This window comes from Colius striatus, chromosome 2 (assembly GCF_028858725.1).
Source record: "Colius striatus isolate bColStr4 chromosome 2, bColStr4.1.hap1, whole genome shotgun sequence".
Lineage (NCBI taxonomy): Eukaryota > Metazoa > Chordata > Aves > Coliiformes > Coliidae > Colius > Colius striatus.
The window spans coordinates 11,236,873-11,253,557 of NC_084760.1; the positions used below are offsets into that span (position 1 = coordinate 11,236,873).

The window sequence follows — 16,685 nt, forward strand, 5'->3', positions numbered from 1 at the left end:
ATGGTAAGCTCATTATTATTCATTATTTCAAAGCCTTTGTATTGTAGAGCCCTGAGACATCTGACAGTTAATTCCATCAGCTATCGAAGTAGAAGAAATCTAGTTCAGGTTCTCTAGAGACCGTCATTATTAATCCTTTAACAGTCCTTTGAAAATACACAAGACTGGGTATGTTCTGAAGTGTTTCCAACTTAATGTTTCAGTAGGATGGACTTCTAAGGCTTCTATTAAAGTGCAGGCAGTCCTCACTCCGGAGTACAATGCAATGAAGCTGAGGAAACATTTTAAAAAGCAGACTATCTTTTCCTTGCAGTACTTGCTTGTGTTGGTATACCACAAAAGCTTTCAGTTTAATTACCTTTTGACATAAGAGAAGCCCTTTATACAAATAGTGCCTGACTCTGGACAGGGAATCTGGTTTTGCCTCTCCTCTAACATGCAGCAACTTCTACGAGCACCATCCACAAGATCTTCTTAACTCAGCACCACTCTGTTCCCTAAGTCTTGCTGTTCCTAAGGCCTGCAAAATGCAGCAGTGCTGTTGGCTGGAAGCCAAAAAAGAAGGAGAAATTATGAGCCATCTCCAACTTATTCTCCTCACTACTCCTAGGATGGGAAGAGCATGGAGATGAACATCAAGCCTGTTCTGGAGAGGGAAAAGAGCAAGCAGAAAAAAAAGAGCAAGAGAAGGAAAAGAGCAGGACTGTACTTCAAATGCTGTAGCACTGTGGTCATGCCAGGAAATAGTAATATGGAAAGTCTTTGTATAATTATATTTCCTTAAGAAGAATGTGAATGAAGCAAGGGTCTGCTGCTGGTACTGAGCTGGGCCCTAAATGCTGCCATCTCGCCTGCCCCCATGCCTAGTTTGGTTATGTACTGATCCCATTGTGGCAAGGATTGGCTTGGAAACAGAAAACGGCTATGAAAAATACTCCTAAGAAAGTAAATTCTTTCTGTAGATAAAATAAAAACAATGTCTGCCTGCAGGGGGAAAAAAAGGGAAATTTAAATAGGGTCATTCATGTAGAAAGCAGAGATGCTGACAGCTTCTATTAAGTTCTTTAGAAAATCTCTTCCTGTCTCAGACTTGCTGGTCCAGTTCAGGTCAGAGAGAGAAAGTTATCTGTAATTTAATGATACTTCTTCTGGGAAGCTATTTGCTTTGTAGCACTGGCTAGAGCTGAGTACACCTTGTACAGATTTTCGGCTCGTGCAACTGTAGCACATCAGGCTGTGAGGCTGCATGAGTAGGAACATCTGCTGCAGAGGGGCTGCAGTGCTTGCTGGAGCATTTCTCATCTTGGCTGCCTTCTTCCACAGAACGTACATGTAGCAATTATTGGGGAAAGCTCTGTCCCCTTGGTGATTGAATTTAAGCAGCAGGTTAAAACGGTGGTGGAAGAGGTGCTAGGATGGATGGATGACCTCGTTACAGCAGTTTAGTTGCTTTATGAAAGAAATATAAAGATAGCTCAGGGGAGAGTAGGAATAGAAGGCATCCAGTTTATAAGAGCTGCGCAGAGGGAAGGTGGGAAGGCATCCTTTCATGAAAACCCTGGCACAAAGAGGAGTTCATAGCAGTGGCCATTATGCTTTAAATCTGCTTTGAGCAGTTGGATATATGGAAATGAACAAGCTTACAGCATTTGGAGTGGGAAGGAAGGAGATGAGTTCCACATCGTCGTGGTGCACTATAAATGGTTCTGGCTGGAGGAGCAGCTGCATGACGCACGAGGCAAGCGAGGGAATGCCAGTGTTGCTATCATTTTGGTTTTGCTCTTTCTTAGGAATGGGTGACAGCAACCACTTCTGATGGTTTGTAAGCCTTTTTCAGCTTCAGGCCTGTATGAACAAAGAAAATAGTCAAATAGGATTTTGGAAGCTCTAAAATCCTAAAAAGCAACCACTTGTTCCTTTAGGAAAGTTTCCAAAACAATGGCTGGCAGTAAGAACAAATGATCCAAATATATTCCCAGAAAAATGTCTTAGCTGTAGAACTAAGCATGAATTTTACTCATCATATGGTTTGCATTCAAAATGTTACCCAAACTTTTATTGCTCCCACTGGATTATTGAGGGTTTTCCCTGCTTGAGGTACGAGTTGCCAAAATGCTAGTACTGTATATTTGGGATGGTTAAAGAGCTGTGGACATTTTTCTTCAGCCTGTTACATAAACATATAATCTGTAGAATGGTTTGAAAGATTAACATTGTTGTCACTGACAGTTGAATATAAATCTGTTTATAAATGAGGAACGCTAAGCTAAGACTGTCAGGCAAAATATGTTGTAAATTGAGAGAAGTATTGCTAACAGTGTTTTCTGGCAACCACTCATTATTCAATGGGGGGATTCTTTTTAAGCCATTGTCCAGCATTTGCCTCCCATACTCGATGACAAATCTGATGTTGCATGCTTGCCACCACTCTTGTCTGTGTTTCCTGTCCATAACAGAAAAAGGAAAGATGGCATTGAACTTCTGTCCAGTTGGATCCTGATTCAGACCGCCTGTATGACTTGATCCAAGAGCCAAGTACACAAAAAGATGTGGGTAACAAAACAGGATTTATGAGGGAGAACAGTGGTCTGGATTACCACTTTCTAGGGACAATATAGGCATGTTTAATCAGCTGCCATACTGAGATCTCAAAGAGGCAAAAGAGAGGAATTCACAGCTACAAAACACTTGCCTGAAAGAATCCAACAGCCCTATCCAGGCTACTCAAGCCAAACTGTTGCTAGCAGAGAAGTGATTTACAGAGTAAGAAAATAGTTGAGAATTCACAAGGGTATTTATTATTGTTGCCCACCGAGGAGGAGTGTCCCAGTTTTTCATTGCATTTCTTAGTTGTCATAGCATCATAGAAGGGTGAGGTTAGAAGGGACCTTTCGAGATCATCTAGTCTGACCCCCCTGCAGAAGCAGGGTCACCTAGATCAGGTCACACAGGAACACGTCCAGGTGGGTCTTGAAGGCCTCCAAGGAAGGAGACTCCACACTCTATCTGGGCAGCCTGTGCCAGGCCTCCCTCACCCTCACAAGTGAAATAGCTTTTTCTTATGTTTAAATGTAACTTTTTGTGTTCCAGCTTTATCCCATTACATATTAGTTTTGGTAGTGCAGATCCATCACTTCTTCAAGTGATATCCACTGGATAATTTCCCATACCACCTTTCAGTATGAGCATGCATGTTAATAATTTCTCCATTTTTCCAATTATTCCCTGTGCATCCCTGGGTCAATGGTGGCAATAGCTGGAGCAATATCTCTGTTCTGGGCAAGTGATGAGGCACATGAAATGTTGTTCGTGACTCAGGTTTGCAGCATTGCAACTGCACACAATGTCTGCTTGCTCCCATGACTGTTGTTGGTGCTGTGTTCAAATTAAGAGGATTGTAGGTTACGTTTTAAATTTATATGCCTTAAAATTTCAAATAGGAAGGTGAAGTTCTCATAAGGTCAAATTTAGCTACTTAGATAATCAGTACACAGGGTGACACCCTTTGCAACTATAAACATATGTAGTCCACTGTCTTTAAAATATATAGTATCTTACAGTGTTTTCTATCATTACAGTTCCTTGTAACTTTACTTCCTAATCTTCTTGTCCTGCCTGGAGCTACTGACACTCAACTGCAGGCCTTCTGCTTTTAGCATGCCCCACGTTAACGGTCAGCTACAATAATTCAATGGTGGGTTTAAGCCTGATGATTTTGTTTATAGCAAATCTCAATTAGTTGCTTCTGGGCCTACCTGATCCATCACTCTGTGTAACCTGAGGAATCTCAGTGAAGTGAATCTGTTCCATATCTGTATAGAGTGTTGATGATAGATGTTAAGATTGTCATGTTTTCGGATAGCTGCACACTTTGTTTTCTCTTTCCATAACGTTTGAAAGATAATATGAATTACAGCACTGTAGTGGCTCACAATTGCTGGAATTTGAGTGGCTTGAAAGGAACAACAGGATTTGATGACTGCACATGGGCAAACATAGAAAAGAGAAGACTGAGGGCGGATCTTATTAATATTTACAAATATAGAAATGGTGAGTGTCAGAAAGTTGAGGCATCTCTTTTTTCTATTGTAGCTAGCAACAGGACAAGGGGTAATGGGATGAAGCTGAAACACAAAAAGTTCCATTTAAATAGGAGGAAAAACTATGTCACTGTTGAGGTGAGGGAGCCGTGGCACAGGCTGCCCAGGGAGGGTGTGGAGGCTCCTTCCTTGGAGATTTTCAAGACCCACCTGGACATGTTCCATGTGACCTGATCTAGGTGGACCTGCTCCTGCAGGGGGGTTGGACTAGGTGATGTCTAAAGGTCCCTTCCAACCCCTACCATTCTATGATTCTAAAGTGTTTGGTTTCCTTCTCATCCAGCAGTCATTTGAGCAACATACCCACCTATGAAGAAGCACAGTTCCAAGCGGAACCCTTCCAAACCATCCATCAGAGTGCAGTAGGGGTGGAAGGTCATTGCAGGGTGATACTGGAAGGAAAGTGGAACTGAGTCGTTGGCTGTGAACATTGTTTTAGGTTTTGGCTTAACTTTCTGCTGTAAGTGATGATGATGGTAAGATGTGGAAGTCATAGGAGTAATTGAAGACTGTTTTGATATGGTCACTGCTTCCAGAACTGGGTGGCACCTTTGTAGCTGATTCATTCCTGCAAAGGGATTTTCTGGAGTGCCAGAGATGAATTATTTTGTATTACCTCATTTGTATGTCTCATCTGTTAGTGGTTTTGAGAACAGGAATACTCCAAGCAGCGAAACACTTTGTCATTTTCTTGTCTATCATGGGTGACCAGTGACTGGATTTGATTAGACATTTTTGAGGTCATAGACCTCAAACTTCATGAATCTTGTGAGGTACTGCTGGCCATGAGCAGCACCAAAGTCTCAGGTTCTTACTCCAGTGTCATGTGTAACACTTACAACACAGAAGAATGCTGCCTGGAAATCTTTCTGCTACAAAACTGAAATCTCAGAGGCCCGGTATTAGACAGCCTGCATTTTTTCCATTTTAATTAAACAGCCATGATATCTTCTTGCTCAGAGAATTAGTATGGATAGCATGCCCAGTATAGGATGAGTGTTTTCTACAGGGACACTGATTTAATATAATTCACAGGGAGTTTTGATATGTGTCTACAGGCAATGGATAAGAAAACAGAGAAAAATCAAATGCAGATGAGAAAATGGAATGTTATATATGGTAAAATAAAGAAACAGACATTGGCTTAATGACATCCAAGAAACACTTCTAACCAGGCTCCAGGATTCCAGAGTGTTAATCTCATTAGTTTCATATTATTATCCAACTGTCAGCTCCTGGACCCTTATGGAATCACAGAAATTCATGTCAGATACTGAATCTGGTTAGAAATTTAAATTAATTATTGAAAAGTATGTCCAGTTTCTTATTTGAACTCAATTGTGTTTTACTGTACTGAATAACTGACTCCCCAAATTCTCCTTTAAGAGTTGCCTGTCATTAGGCTGCTGAAGAAGTCCAGATTTTTCCATAAAGCCTGAAGCTGCATTTATTTGCAGCAGGGATTACCATTCCTACCACTGGAATCCCAGTAGTTTTGGCTAATTATAGGATGGCTGTAAATATGTGATTTTCATGGAAATTAATTTAGTCACAGGAATCTATGTCCTTTTCTTTTAACGTTGATGGTGGTGTTGCTGAACATGTGTGGTTTAAAGAAAAGCTGCATTAGTATTAGAGTAGATCATTTGTACTAAACTGCTCAGTATTCCTATGTATTGCTTTTCTAGATGAAGCAGGAACTGCTTGACTATCTCTCTGGGATTCATGCTGTTAGCAGATACAGAAAAGCCTCCTTTAGCTCAAGCAGGACATGTGCTGTAGAGGTCTTGCTCTGTTATACCCTAGTAATAGTAATTTCATAGCAACACCTTAATGGAGTATGTTGTTAAGTTTTACTCAAATAATTCCTTATGCTGTGCAAATTGTCATTAGGTTTCTTTAAGTTTAAAATATATTATTTTAAAGAATTTTCATTGTAATTTTATTCCAGGGTGGGATAATGTTTATATGATATTTCCAGACCCAAACTTGCACAGATAGTTTTAGTATTAACTCTATATTTTTTAAACTTTTCGTGTTCTACTTTTTTTTTTCTCCCATATGACATTAGCAACAGGAAGAAAAGGAAAAAGAGCATAACTTGAATACTGTCAATATGCTTTGAGCTTAAATTCATTTTTTACACAGTTTTTGTGTAGAAATGTCTTAAATGGTTTTGGGAATTTTGTGGAATTTTTTTGGTTTTAAGAAAGTATTTGGAAATGCCATATGGGAATGAGACTGCAGAGATGGTATTATTATGACATGCGTTAAGGACTGGAGAATGCACAGTAGTAATATTAAATTAATTTAAGTTATTATTATTATTGTTCATTTCAGGAGTAACTTTGTTGGCAGTTTTTTACTTGTCAGATATTGGCATATGAGTGTAGTGCCAGAAGTCTGGAGTTTCCTTTTATTTTTTTAGAAAATAAAATACTACTGTGTTCCTCTCTTCGGGACTTTTTAGATGTGTTTGAGAATCCTTATGCCTATTGAAGTCAATACAGGCCCCTACCTATGCTATCTAGCAACAGGACAAGGGGTGATGGGATGAAGCTGGAACACAAGAAGTTCCATTTATATGTAAGAAAAAACTCTTCTACAGTGAGAGTGAGGGAGCCCTGGCACAGGCTGCCCAGGGAGGGTGTGGAAGCTCCTTCCTTGGAGGTCTTCAAGACCCTCCTGGACATGTTCCTGTTTGACCTGATCTAGATGAACCTGCTTCTGCAGGGGAGTTGGACTAGATCTTTAAAGGTCTCTTCCAACCCTATCATTCTATGATTCTATGATTTGCTACCTGTTTGGTAGTACAGCCTTGACACAGAGTGAGTCTCAGGCAACAAAGTAACACAATAAATTGTTTCCAAGAAGTGTAGTGATTGCCATTAATTTTGAGACCATTACCACAGCATTCATCACAAGTTACCCATGCTATTGAGCTGACCTAGATAATCATAGCAGCCACATGATGGAAATTGTTCATCTGATACAACTGCATCCTATATTTTCAAAATTACATAGATTTCACAATACTATAGGAAAGGCCAATTTTAGTTGTTTCATTAGCAACAAGGATGACAAAACATTGAAATGGATGATAACGTTGATCTTTAGCCTACTGTTTAAGAATCTTCTACTAACATCTAATATTCATATTAAAAAAAAGGGTTTTGAGAATTCAGTGGAACAGTAGATGTAAGAAATGTAGATAACCTCATTTCTGCATATGCCCAACAGTTTATTGTACGTGAGCCAAGCATAATTTGGTTCAAATTTGCAGGTATCACTTTCCTCCCTTAAAGCGTCCTCATATGCTTATCATTTGTCTATATTAACCATGTCTCTGATCAATACCTCTTTTACAGTAAGAATGATTGAGCATTGCATTGTGGATGATGTTGTGCTCCTCACCTGCATAATGATATTAAAATAAAATCCATGTTCTGAATGTTAACTTCAGGGTTTTTTCACTCACTAGCTAATTACTCAGCAAAGGCTTTGGCTGTGTCAGCAGGGAGACGAAAGCCTTTTACCCTGATCTTTTATTCTTAACTTAGAACCAAATAAAGCATTTTAGTAGTCTAATTATGCCTTCTAGATAATTCATGTGTATGCAAAGATGAAGAATATAACAGAAAGATATGAATAGATGTATAAATCATGTTATACTTGTATTCAATATCTGACTGCAAATGTTAATAGCTTTTCAGTATGCAATTATGCATTATTTATAAAGTAATGCACAAATTTTTGTCTTTCTAGGTATGGCATGAACTGCCTCATTCAATTTGAGGATTTTGCTAATGCTAATGCATTCCGCCTCCTGCATAAGTACCGTAACAAGTACTGCACTTTCAATGATGACATTCAAGGTAAGAGACTCTTTCTCTTCTTTTCACTCATGTGATGCTCACAGGCCAGAAAAATGAGTCTCAACTGATGTATCAAAGGGGAAAAAAATGTATCAGCTTTCCTGTGATATTTGAAGATGTTCAGTACAGGTCTCATTTTGCTTTGGGTTTCTGCAGCATGGGTTTCTGGTGAGCTGGTTTTGCTCTTAATCTTTCCCTCTCATTCATGCCTCATGCTTTATTTAGATGTTCACTCCTCAGATTTTTGTTGCAATAGTTTAGCATGTGCCTGGCTTTCCTATATAAATTACTAACTTCAGATCTTTGGGTACACGTCAGAATTCAAGCCTGGACTGTATTTCCCTCATTTATGAGGTTTTTTCAGTTACTGCAGTGACAACTGCTCCACTGTTCCCCGTGCGACAGAGCTTGCTTGGTAAATGTCAAACTCTATTTCAGTTCTTGAACTGACAACTTGCTTAAATACCCTGATTTTCCTTGCAGTCTCAGGGCTACTTTCAACTTTAGAGGGAAATTATTCCCCTGACTCTGCTTTCCCATCTGAATCATTTGTGGCAGCTGGCAAAAGGAAAATATCTAGGATGGGAAAAGTCAGTGAAGGGAATTCCCTCAGTGCTTAACCTAGAACATCTCGTCCTGCCTTCCGAAGGACAAGCAAAGCTGAGGTGGCAGATGCTTGAATTGCCTATCAGGAAAAAAAGCACTGGAAAATAACTTTCCCTAGGGCAGTGAGAACACTGGCTGCCATCCTTGCAAGGAGGTTGAAGTCAGACAAACTACTGGAGAAAGGCACCCAAGGAGAATCCTGGCCACCCAGCTGCCTCGTACCCCCTTTTGTTTCCTTGGGTAGATAGAGGTCCTCAGCAGGGGTAGAATCAAAAATGGGAGTTTTACTCTTCATCTCTAACAGTTTGCAGTAACACCTGAAGCCAAACATTAGGAGTTGAAGTTTTCTGGAAGTCATTCTTGAGACCTAGGTCTTATTTCAGGGACTCAATGCATGGTGATAGGTTCAAACAGCCCTCATGTTTCTGATGTTAGGGATTTGGCTAGCCACATCAACTATGCTTCTTTTACAAGCCTGGCTGAGTTTTAGTCCTGCATCTGAAACAGATTATGGAGAACATACTCCCAGATGGGAAATAAACTGATTATAAAATGTCATTTCCCTTTGTAAGAAGCATGGTGCTCCTTATCATTCAGGGTCTGAGTGTAGCCATGGCCAGCATCTGGAAGCTTCCCTAGTTGTTTTGAGACCCAGCTCCCACAGAAAAATCTCTTTCCTTGCAGGATGAAGGTCCTCACCCCAAATCAGAAAGACACTCAACTAGAATGTGGTTTTAAAGACATGAAGGAGAAGCTTTTCAGCAAAAGTATGTGACTAAACTGAGCTGAGAAAGTCTTCAGTGGCTTTAGATATCTTTTTAAAACCACTGCATTCTTTCTGATGCACCTTAGAAGGAGGCATCTTCTCATTCAGAGTAGCAGCTATTGGTCTTCCTTAGAAGTGTAGTCATATGCAGTCTTTTACTTTATTCAGTTTCTGCAATCTAATTTGTGAGTCTTTTGATGTTTTCACAAATGATGTCTGGGACTTTAGGGTGATCTCCATCCTCAATGCTTGTATAGCTTCCGAGAGGTTGAAAGCAGATCATAGAATCACAGAATGATGGGGTTGGAAGGAACTTTTAGAGATCATCTAGTCCAACCACTCTGCAGAAGCAGGTCCACCTAGATGCATGTAGCCTGCTCTGATCTCAGTTCTATGTCATCATATCCTCATAAATACCCTCAGTATCTATTATTTTTCGGACTGTCATCTTCCCCTGTAACATGGCAGTGGAATAACAACAGCTCAAATACAGATCCAATGTTTTCTCCCTCTTTCTATTCCAGCTCTATAAACCCAAAGGATCTTTCACCTGACACCTTAAATGAGGATAGATGGTGCTGACTCCTTTAGCAATCCTTAGAGATTTTCACCTTCTAAATGTCATGATTTTTTCCAGGCTACTTGAAAGAGTGGCCTTCTCTGTATGCATAGTTGCATTTCCTACCCCTAGAGCAGTAAAGCTGACAAGTAACATCAGGCCAATAAAAGAAAACAAACACAATGTTACATCTGATTTGCCATCATCTTCTGAAGACAGTGCTTACTTGGTATTTTAAACATAGTTCCTACTAGTGGGGTGATTTATCAAGCCAAAGATACTTTAAGGATAGAAACTCTTAATACTTTCATGGGAGGGTTTGTGGCTTTTCTTACTGCCCTAGGATATCCAGACAAAGGATTCCTATGTATCTTAGTCATGCAGTGAGGACCTTTAAGTACCTTAAGTTGAAAAAAACCCCTAATATACATTCCTGACTCCTGCCAGACACTACAAAAAATAAAGTATGAAAAGAGAAACACCCATTTACAAGTAGTCAGTTGGATAAACACAGTTGCCTTCTTTTAGCTCAAGCAATTGCAGTGGTGTCAGCATGGCCCTGACTGACACCACTGCAGAACATTGGGGGAAAAAAGTGTCTGTCAAAATGCCGATCTTACAAAATCACTAAAACTTGGCCATTCAGGGTCACCTACAGATATTTTCAGGAATTTCTGCAAAGAGGTTTTTTCTCCATCTCTGCTCCAGCACACTCACATCCTTTACTTTGGGAAAAGCTTTGTAACTTTTTCTACGTCCGCTCTCTGTAATCAAGGAACTGGGAACAAGGGCAAATAGGATTCTGACTGACTGCTATAAATCTTTATTGGAATAATAAAATTGCTCTTATTGTATCATTCTAGAAAGCATCTTGGGTTTTGGATGGGAAGTTTTTTCCCACCGCGATATAATTTTGATAATTATAACAATTATGGTAATTTCTTCACATTCATAGTTTCAATTCTTTTTCTTACAAACACAATAGCAGTAATGTTACTTTAGGGAGAAAATATTCACATTTTCCCTTGGATTCTTGTTTGCTTTCCTTCTGACCACAAACCAATTTGCTGCTTCTTTTTTTTTCCTCTCTCTCAAACTTATACAACATGAGTTTTGGAAATGAAAATCACTGAAAGCCTTGGCTTCAAAACAAATACTTATGTCTGGTTCTCTCTAAAATCAGGGTGATTTGATCATAATTTCCTATTTAGGAGAAATATTAATTAATATTGTAATGTCAAACTTCACAACATACAGAAATACCTGAATTGGATCAGGTAGCTAGCTGTACTCATCTCCAATAGGTTTTGGAAGGAGAAGTTCTAAGGAAAGAGTGGAATTTCCTTTTAAGATATAAGGTGTGGGGTTTTTTTCCTCTCCAACCCATGCCTAGGAATGGACTGATGCCATGAGAAAATTGGGGCTTGTGTTGCCAAACAAAGGTATTTGTCTGCTTGGTCATCCCTGGAAGGGGACAGGGCTGGGAGTCATGGTTTAGCAGGTTTAAAATCCCCTTGGAGAAACTAATCTGTTCCCTTCCCTGCTGCAGGGATGTTCAGTAAATCTCTTTAAGATCAGTTAAAGGGGAAGTCCTAGGTGCAAGTCCAGACAAGACTGCAGTGTCTGAAATCCTGCTCACAAATGGGATCAACTCAGGCCACACCTGCCTGCCCCTTGTCCAACCTAACTGGGGCAGAGCAGGGTGCCAAAACACTCCCTTTCCACACTCATCTTGGTTTTGACGTGTCTGTTGAAAGAGGTTTTGCTACTCAAGCACAGTCAGTGCCTTAAGGCAAGTTTGTACATCTTATAAGCATTTGTTTCACATGGATCTCCCAAAGCTGGTCACATGGTAGCTGGTTGAAGTTGCTGTTCACATAGCTAAATTTGAAATAGAGGCATGACTTTCTCTAGCCTTGCTGCCTCTATGCAGGCCAATTATTCCAATTATTCCAACTACTTTGATTTTTTCCTCCATCCCTCTGCTTTAAAATTGACAAACTTCAGCAGTACAAGCCAATCTACCTAAAAACATTCCTTGATGGGGTATAATACTGTAAGTTTTTATTCTAGTGTCCTAACTCTATTTCTCTGTCCCCACAGTTGCAATACTTTCCCCCATTATGGGCACAGAGCCTGTATTTCTGCCAACAGTAATATTTATGTGGAGAGATTGCACTGGATTGGAATTAGCTTCAGTATCCATCATGACCTTAGATGTCGTTAGTTTTTAACAGCTGTGCTGTTTAATTGCATCAAAATTTGATGAAAAGGAACAGAGCTAAATTAGAAATGTGGAGCACATACAATTTAATATTAATATTCCATCTTACATGTGTGGTTTGATTTGAAATGTATGCTAAACGTTCTGCTGAGTGCCATTTGAATAATGAGGAAAATTGTACCTGGAAACTGTGTTGTGACCAATTTAACATTAAGTCAGTGCAGTTCTCAGAAATCAGAAATTCTCTGTCACAAGTGTTCTTCTTTTTAAGATTCTTTTTCACTTTAACATCAGAAGTGATACATTTGATATCTGGAAATTCCAGTTCCTGAAACCAAATTATGAAGAAGGTTTGGGGTTTGGAGTTGTGGCTGTGATGGGCATGGAGCTTCCAATTCATTCTCTGACCAAGAATTTGAGCAAAGCAAAGCTTTATGGCTTGTCATGGTTCATATATTCACAGAATCACAGAATCTTAAGGATTGGAAAGGACCTCAAAAGATCATCCAGTCCAACGCCCCTGCCAGAGCAGGACCAACCTAGAGTAGCTCACATAGGAACTTGTCCAGATGGGTTTTGAGTGTTCCCAGAGAAGGAGACTCCACCACCCATCTGGGCAGCTCATTGCAGTGCTCCTTCACCTGAACAGGGAAGAAATTTTTCCTTATGTTTCTTTGGAACCTCTAACGTTCCAGCTTGTACCCATTGCCCCTTGTCCTATCATTGACCTTCATTGAGAAGAGCCTGGCTCCATCCTCCTGACACCCACCCTTTGTGTATTTATAAACATGAATGAGACTGGTATTATATATTTGAAATTGTGATTTTACATGCAAATTGTAGAAAACCTCTGTCATAATATGAAGTGACATTTGCTTCCAGGTGAAATATATATTGGGATTTTGAAAATAACAGGATTTCTTATTAATATTTTAGGACATATACCATAGGGTTATGTGAAGCATATTTTCCTTCCAATATAGTCAGGATATAATGGTAAATTTACATCTAAGTCAGTGTGCTTTCAAGAAAATCACCCACTGGTGCTTTAGTTTACTTTTCCATGTGCATATACAAGTACATGTATGTACAAATATTCTGCTTTTTTTTTTTTTGCTCATTATGGATTAAAAAAAGAAATCCATTCTCATCGTATTCCTGGGCGACTGTCTCCAGGTGATCCTGCTTGAGCTTGCACCAGATGACCTCCCAGCCTCAGCCACCCTATGCTTCTGGGACTCTTTTCAAATATACCAAATGGTTGCCCTTTTAAAAAGGTTGAATTTCTCCTTTACTAGAGCCTGTCCCTCTCTTTGCACTGCCTGCTTGCTGCAGCTGCAGAGCAGGACAGTACACATACAAGGCTTTGAAGAGCCAGTCCATGGCAAGAAGAAGGAGCTCCCGTCTCTTAAAAAGGGTCCTTTTGATCTACCCACAGCCATAACATCTGCCTCACTAGCATCTGGGATTACACCTTTTATCATAGAATCATCAAATGGTAGAGTGAGAAGGGACCTTTAGAGATCATCCAGTCCAACCCCCCTGCAGAAGCAGGGTCACCTAGATCAGGTTGCATAGGACCATGTCCAGATAGGTCTTGAAGACCTTCAAGGAAGGAGCCTCCATAACCCCTCTGGGCAGCCTGTGCCAGGGCTCTCTCACCTCACAGTGAAATATTTGCTTATATTTCAATGGAACTTTTTAGATGGGATCTTTACTCTCACCTTTTTCCACATTAAGTGTAGGAGTGGGATTATTTTCCCCTGGCACTCTGTGCAGTGTTATTTGGATGACTGACCATGTTAACACATGATTTCTATTACTCTGTGTATTGAGAAATTTGACTTTTACTTTACCACTTCCTAATCTTTTAGCCCTGAATGAATAGCTCAGATTTTGGGATGTGCTGCAGAAATTGTTTGCTAGCTTGTTAAGATGAAGTAGGGAAAATGACATGAAGGAAGGAACTGCTAATACTTTATTACAAGTTTTACTCTTTGAAACTTTAAATAATGGGCAAATGCTTCAGCGCCGTAAGCCATTTCTTGCTGATTTAAATTAAACTACAACCAATAAAAAATCTTTTCATGCCTGATGTTTTGAGACATTTTTTCCCCATTTTTTTCTTTAATTGTCGCAGCGGCTGAAAGGAGACTCTGTGCTCCAAAGCATTTATAGTGTGCCAACCCCAAAAAGCCACTGTCTCTAGGATTCTTTTTGACATATGTACAGTTTACTGTAACAAATAAGGCTAAAGAATCTTGAACAGAAGAATCTTGAACAGAAAAAAAAAGACTTCATACAGAATCATGTACTCTGAAAGCTCACATCTACCATGTTTTTACACGATGAAAACCGTAATGCTGTCTCAGCAGCTGGCTCTGCTTTAGAAGAATATCTTTTGTTAAACTTGCTTTGGTTATTGGTTCTTCTTCTAGGAATTTGGGGAAAATAACATTGATTTTTAAAATGATATCTATGAGCAACATCTGTCTTATTCTGCACACAAGGGATTTAACCTGTGCTCTGTGGGAGAGGAAGGCGAAGACATTTCTCTTCTTGCTATAGTGATGACAGTAGGAAAAGACAGTGAGATTCTGTTTCTACTTGGTAACATCCACGAGAAGTGGTTAGGCTTTGGCATATGGATATAAATTGCATTTTGATTCTTTTCAAAACCTCGAGCCAATATTCAGGATGAAATTTAAGGTTGTGCTGTGAGTCAGAGCAGTTCCGGCTAAACAGAACTGCTATTCACACTGACGGTGTTCCCCTTTCAAAAGGAAGGAATAAGGGAAGCTGCTGATGAGGAGTGATGACAGCTACTGTCAGCAGCACAGACAGTGAATTCAGTAATCTAATAAACTGTGTTATTATGCTTTTAAGACAACTGACTGAATAAAACTTGTACTGTACTTCTAAAAACCCATTTTTAGAGCAGTTCTGTGCAAATCAAAAGTAATTCATAAGAAATGCAATGTTTAACCCTTTATATATTGCTATTATAACCTTTGTTCTGAATCATCCTTGTAGTGAGCATACAGGTAACGATGATTCACGTCCTGTATAATCAATGCAAAGTCTTATTGACATTCAGTGTAGTGTTTTCTTCATGTTTCACATCTCTTTTTCCTTAAAACAGAAGATAGTATTTAATAGTTTCTAAAAGTATCCCAACTACTGATACTTAATCACAATCCATTTTTCTGGCTAACAAACTTAGCAAAAGCACATCAGTCGTGAAGACAAGCAAGATCCCACCATTCCCTTTCATTGTAAATTTGTGGTGCTTCATTGTGTCTCTGTAAGCAGAAAAGGGCTTGAAGAGCAGCTTTCCCAGTCCTCTGATGAAGGCAGTATGTGGCTGTGGCCATAGCTTCTATCTTCAAGGGCTTGCAGTGCTCCAGCTCAGCTTTCACAGAATCTTAAGGGTTGGAAGGGACCTTGAATGGTCATCTAGTTCAACCCTCCTGCCAGAGCAGCACCACCTAGAGTAGGTCACACAGGAACTGGTCCAGGTGGGTTTGAGTATCTCCAGAGAAGGAGACTCCACACCCCATCTGGGCAGCCCCTGCCAGTGCTCCCTCACCTGAACGGGGAAGAAGGTTTTCCTTGTGTTTCTTTGGAACCTCTTCTATTCCAGCTTGTACCTATTGCCCTTTGTCCTATCATTGTCCATCACTGAGAACAGCCTGGCTCCATCCTCCTGATACACACCCTTTGTGTATTTGTAAACATTAATGATGTGACCCCTCTGTCTCCTCCAAGCTGAAGAGCCCCAGCTCCCTCAACCTTTCATCATAAGGGAGATGCTCCACTCCCTTTATCAGCTTTGTGCCTCTGCACTGAACTCTCTCCAGCAGCTCCCTGTCCTTGAACTGAGGGGCCTAGAACTGGACACAATATTCCGGATGCAATCCTTTTCAGGAGATCAGATTGGTGATCTTAGGAATAAGCTATGTTATTCAGGCTTCCTTATCCTCCTCCTACCCTGCAAGTACAGTTATGTAATATGAAACAGAAGAAAGAATTTGTCATCCAATGTTAGGATGGGAATTTTTTATTGCCAGTTATGAGGATTGTTTGGTAGAGTACCAAGGGGAACTGAGAGCATGGTCTGACTTCTCTCTTTTGCCATTTTTGGTCTTTGCCAATTTGGCACTTACCAGAGGAAGACTTAATTTCATCTTGGAAAGAAACAAGCTGGCTCTTTGATACTGTGTTGTGGAAGCATCTCAATCTGATGGCTGTTCCCAAAACTGTCTCAGAGGAACCATATTTTAGGAATTTTTATTTTAAATGAGAGAGAAGAGAGTAAATGATCTCAGCTCTCAGGAAAAAAAGTTGTAAAGAATACTATATAACTGAAAATGACAAATTTTTATGGTCTAAACATTAAGTGGGCTGAGAACAAGGTGTCCTGTATTTCTGATGACTGAAGGGGGAAAAGTCATAGTTAAAAGCACGTAACAAAATTTTTTGCTCTACAGACATGTGGTTCCGAACTGTTCATGTGAATTGACTTCAAAAAGTGACTTTCTAACTTTAACATGCA

The 16,685-nt window shown here is 39.9% G+C and overlaps 1 protein-coding gene across 1 annotated transcript in view; it reads left to right on the forward strand.

Moving 5' to 3' along the window:
• The window catches only part of ME1 (malic enzyme 1), a 176,467-nt gene that overhangs the window by 123,890 nt on the left and 35,892 nt on the right, over positions 1–16,685 (forward strand). Inside the window, exon 7 of the mRNA XM_061989758.1 lies at positions 7,866–7,975. Coding sequence (XP_061845742.1) covers positions 7,866–7,975 — 110 coding nt within the window. The remainder of the gene's footprint in view (positions 1–7,865; positions 7,976–16,685) is intronic.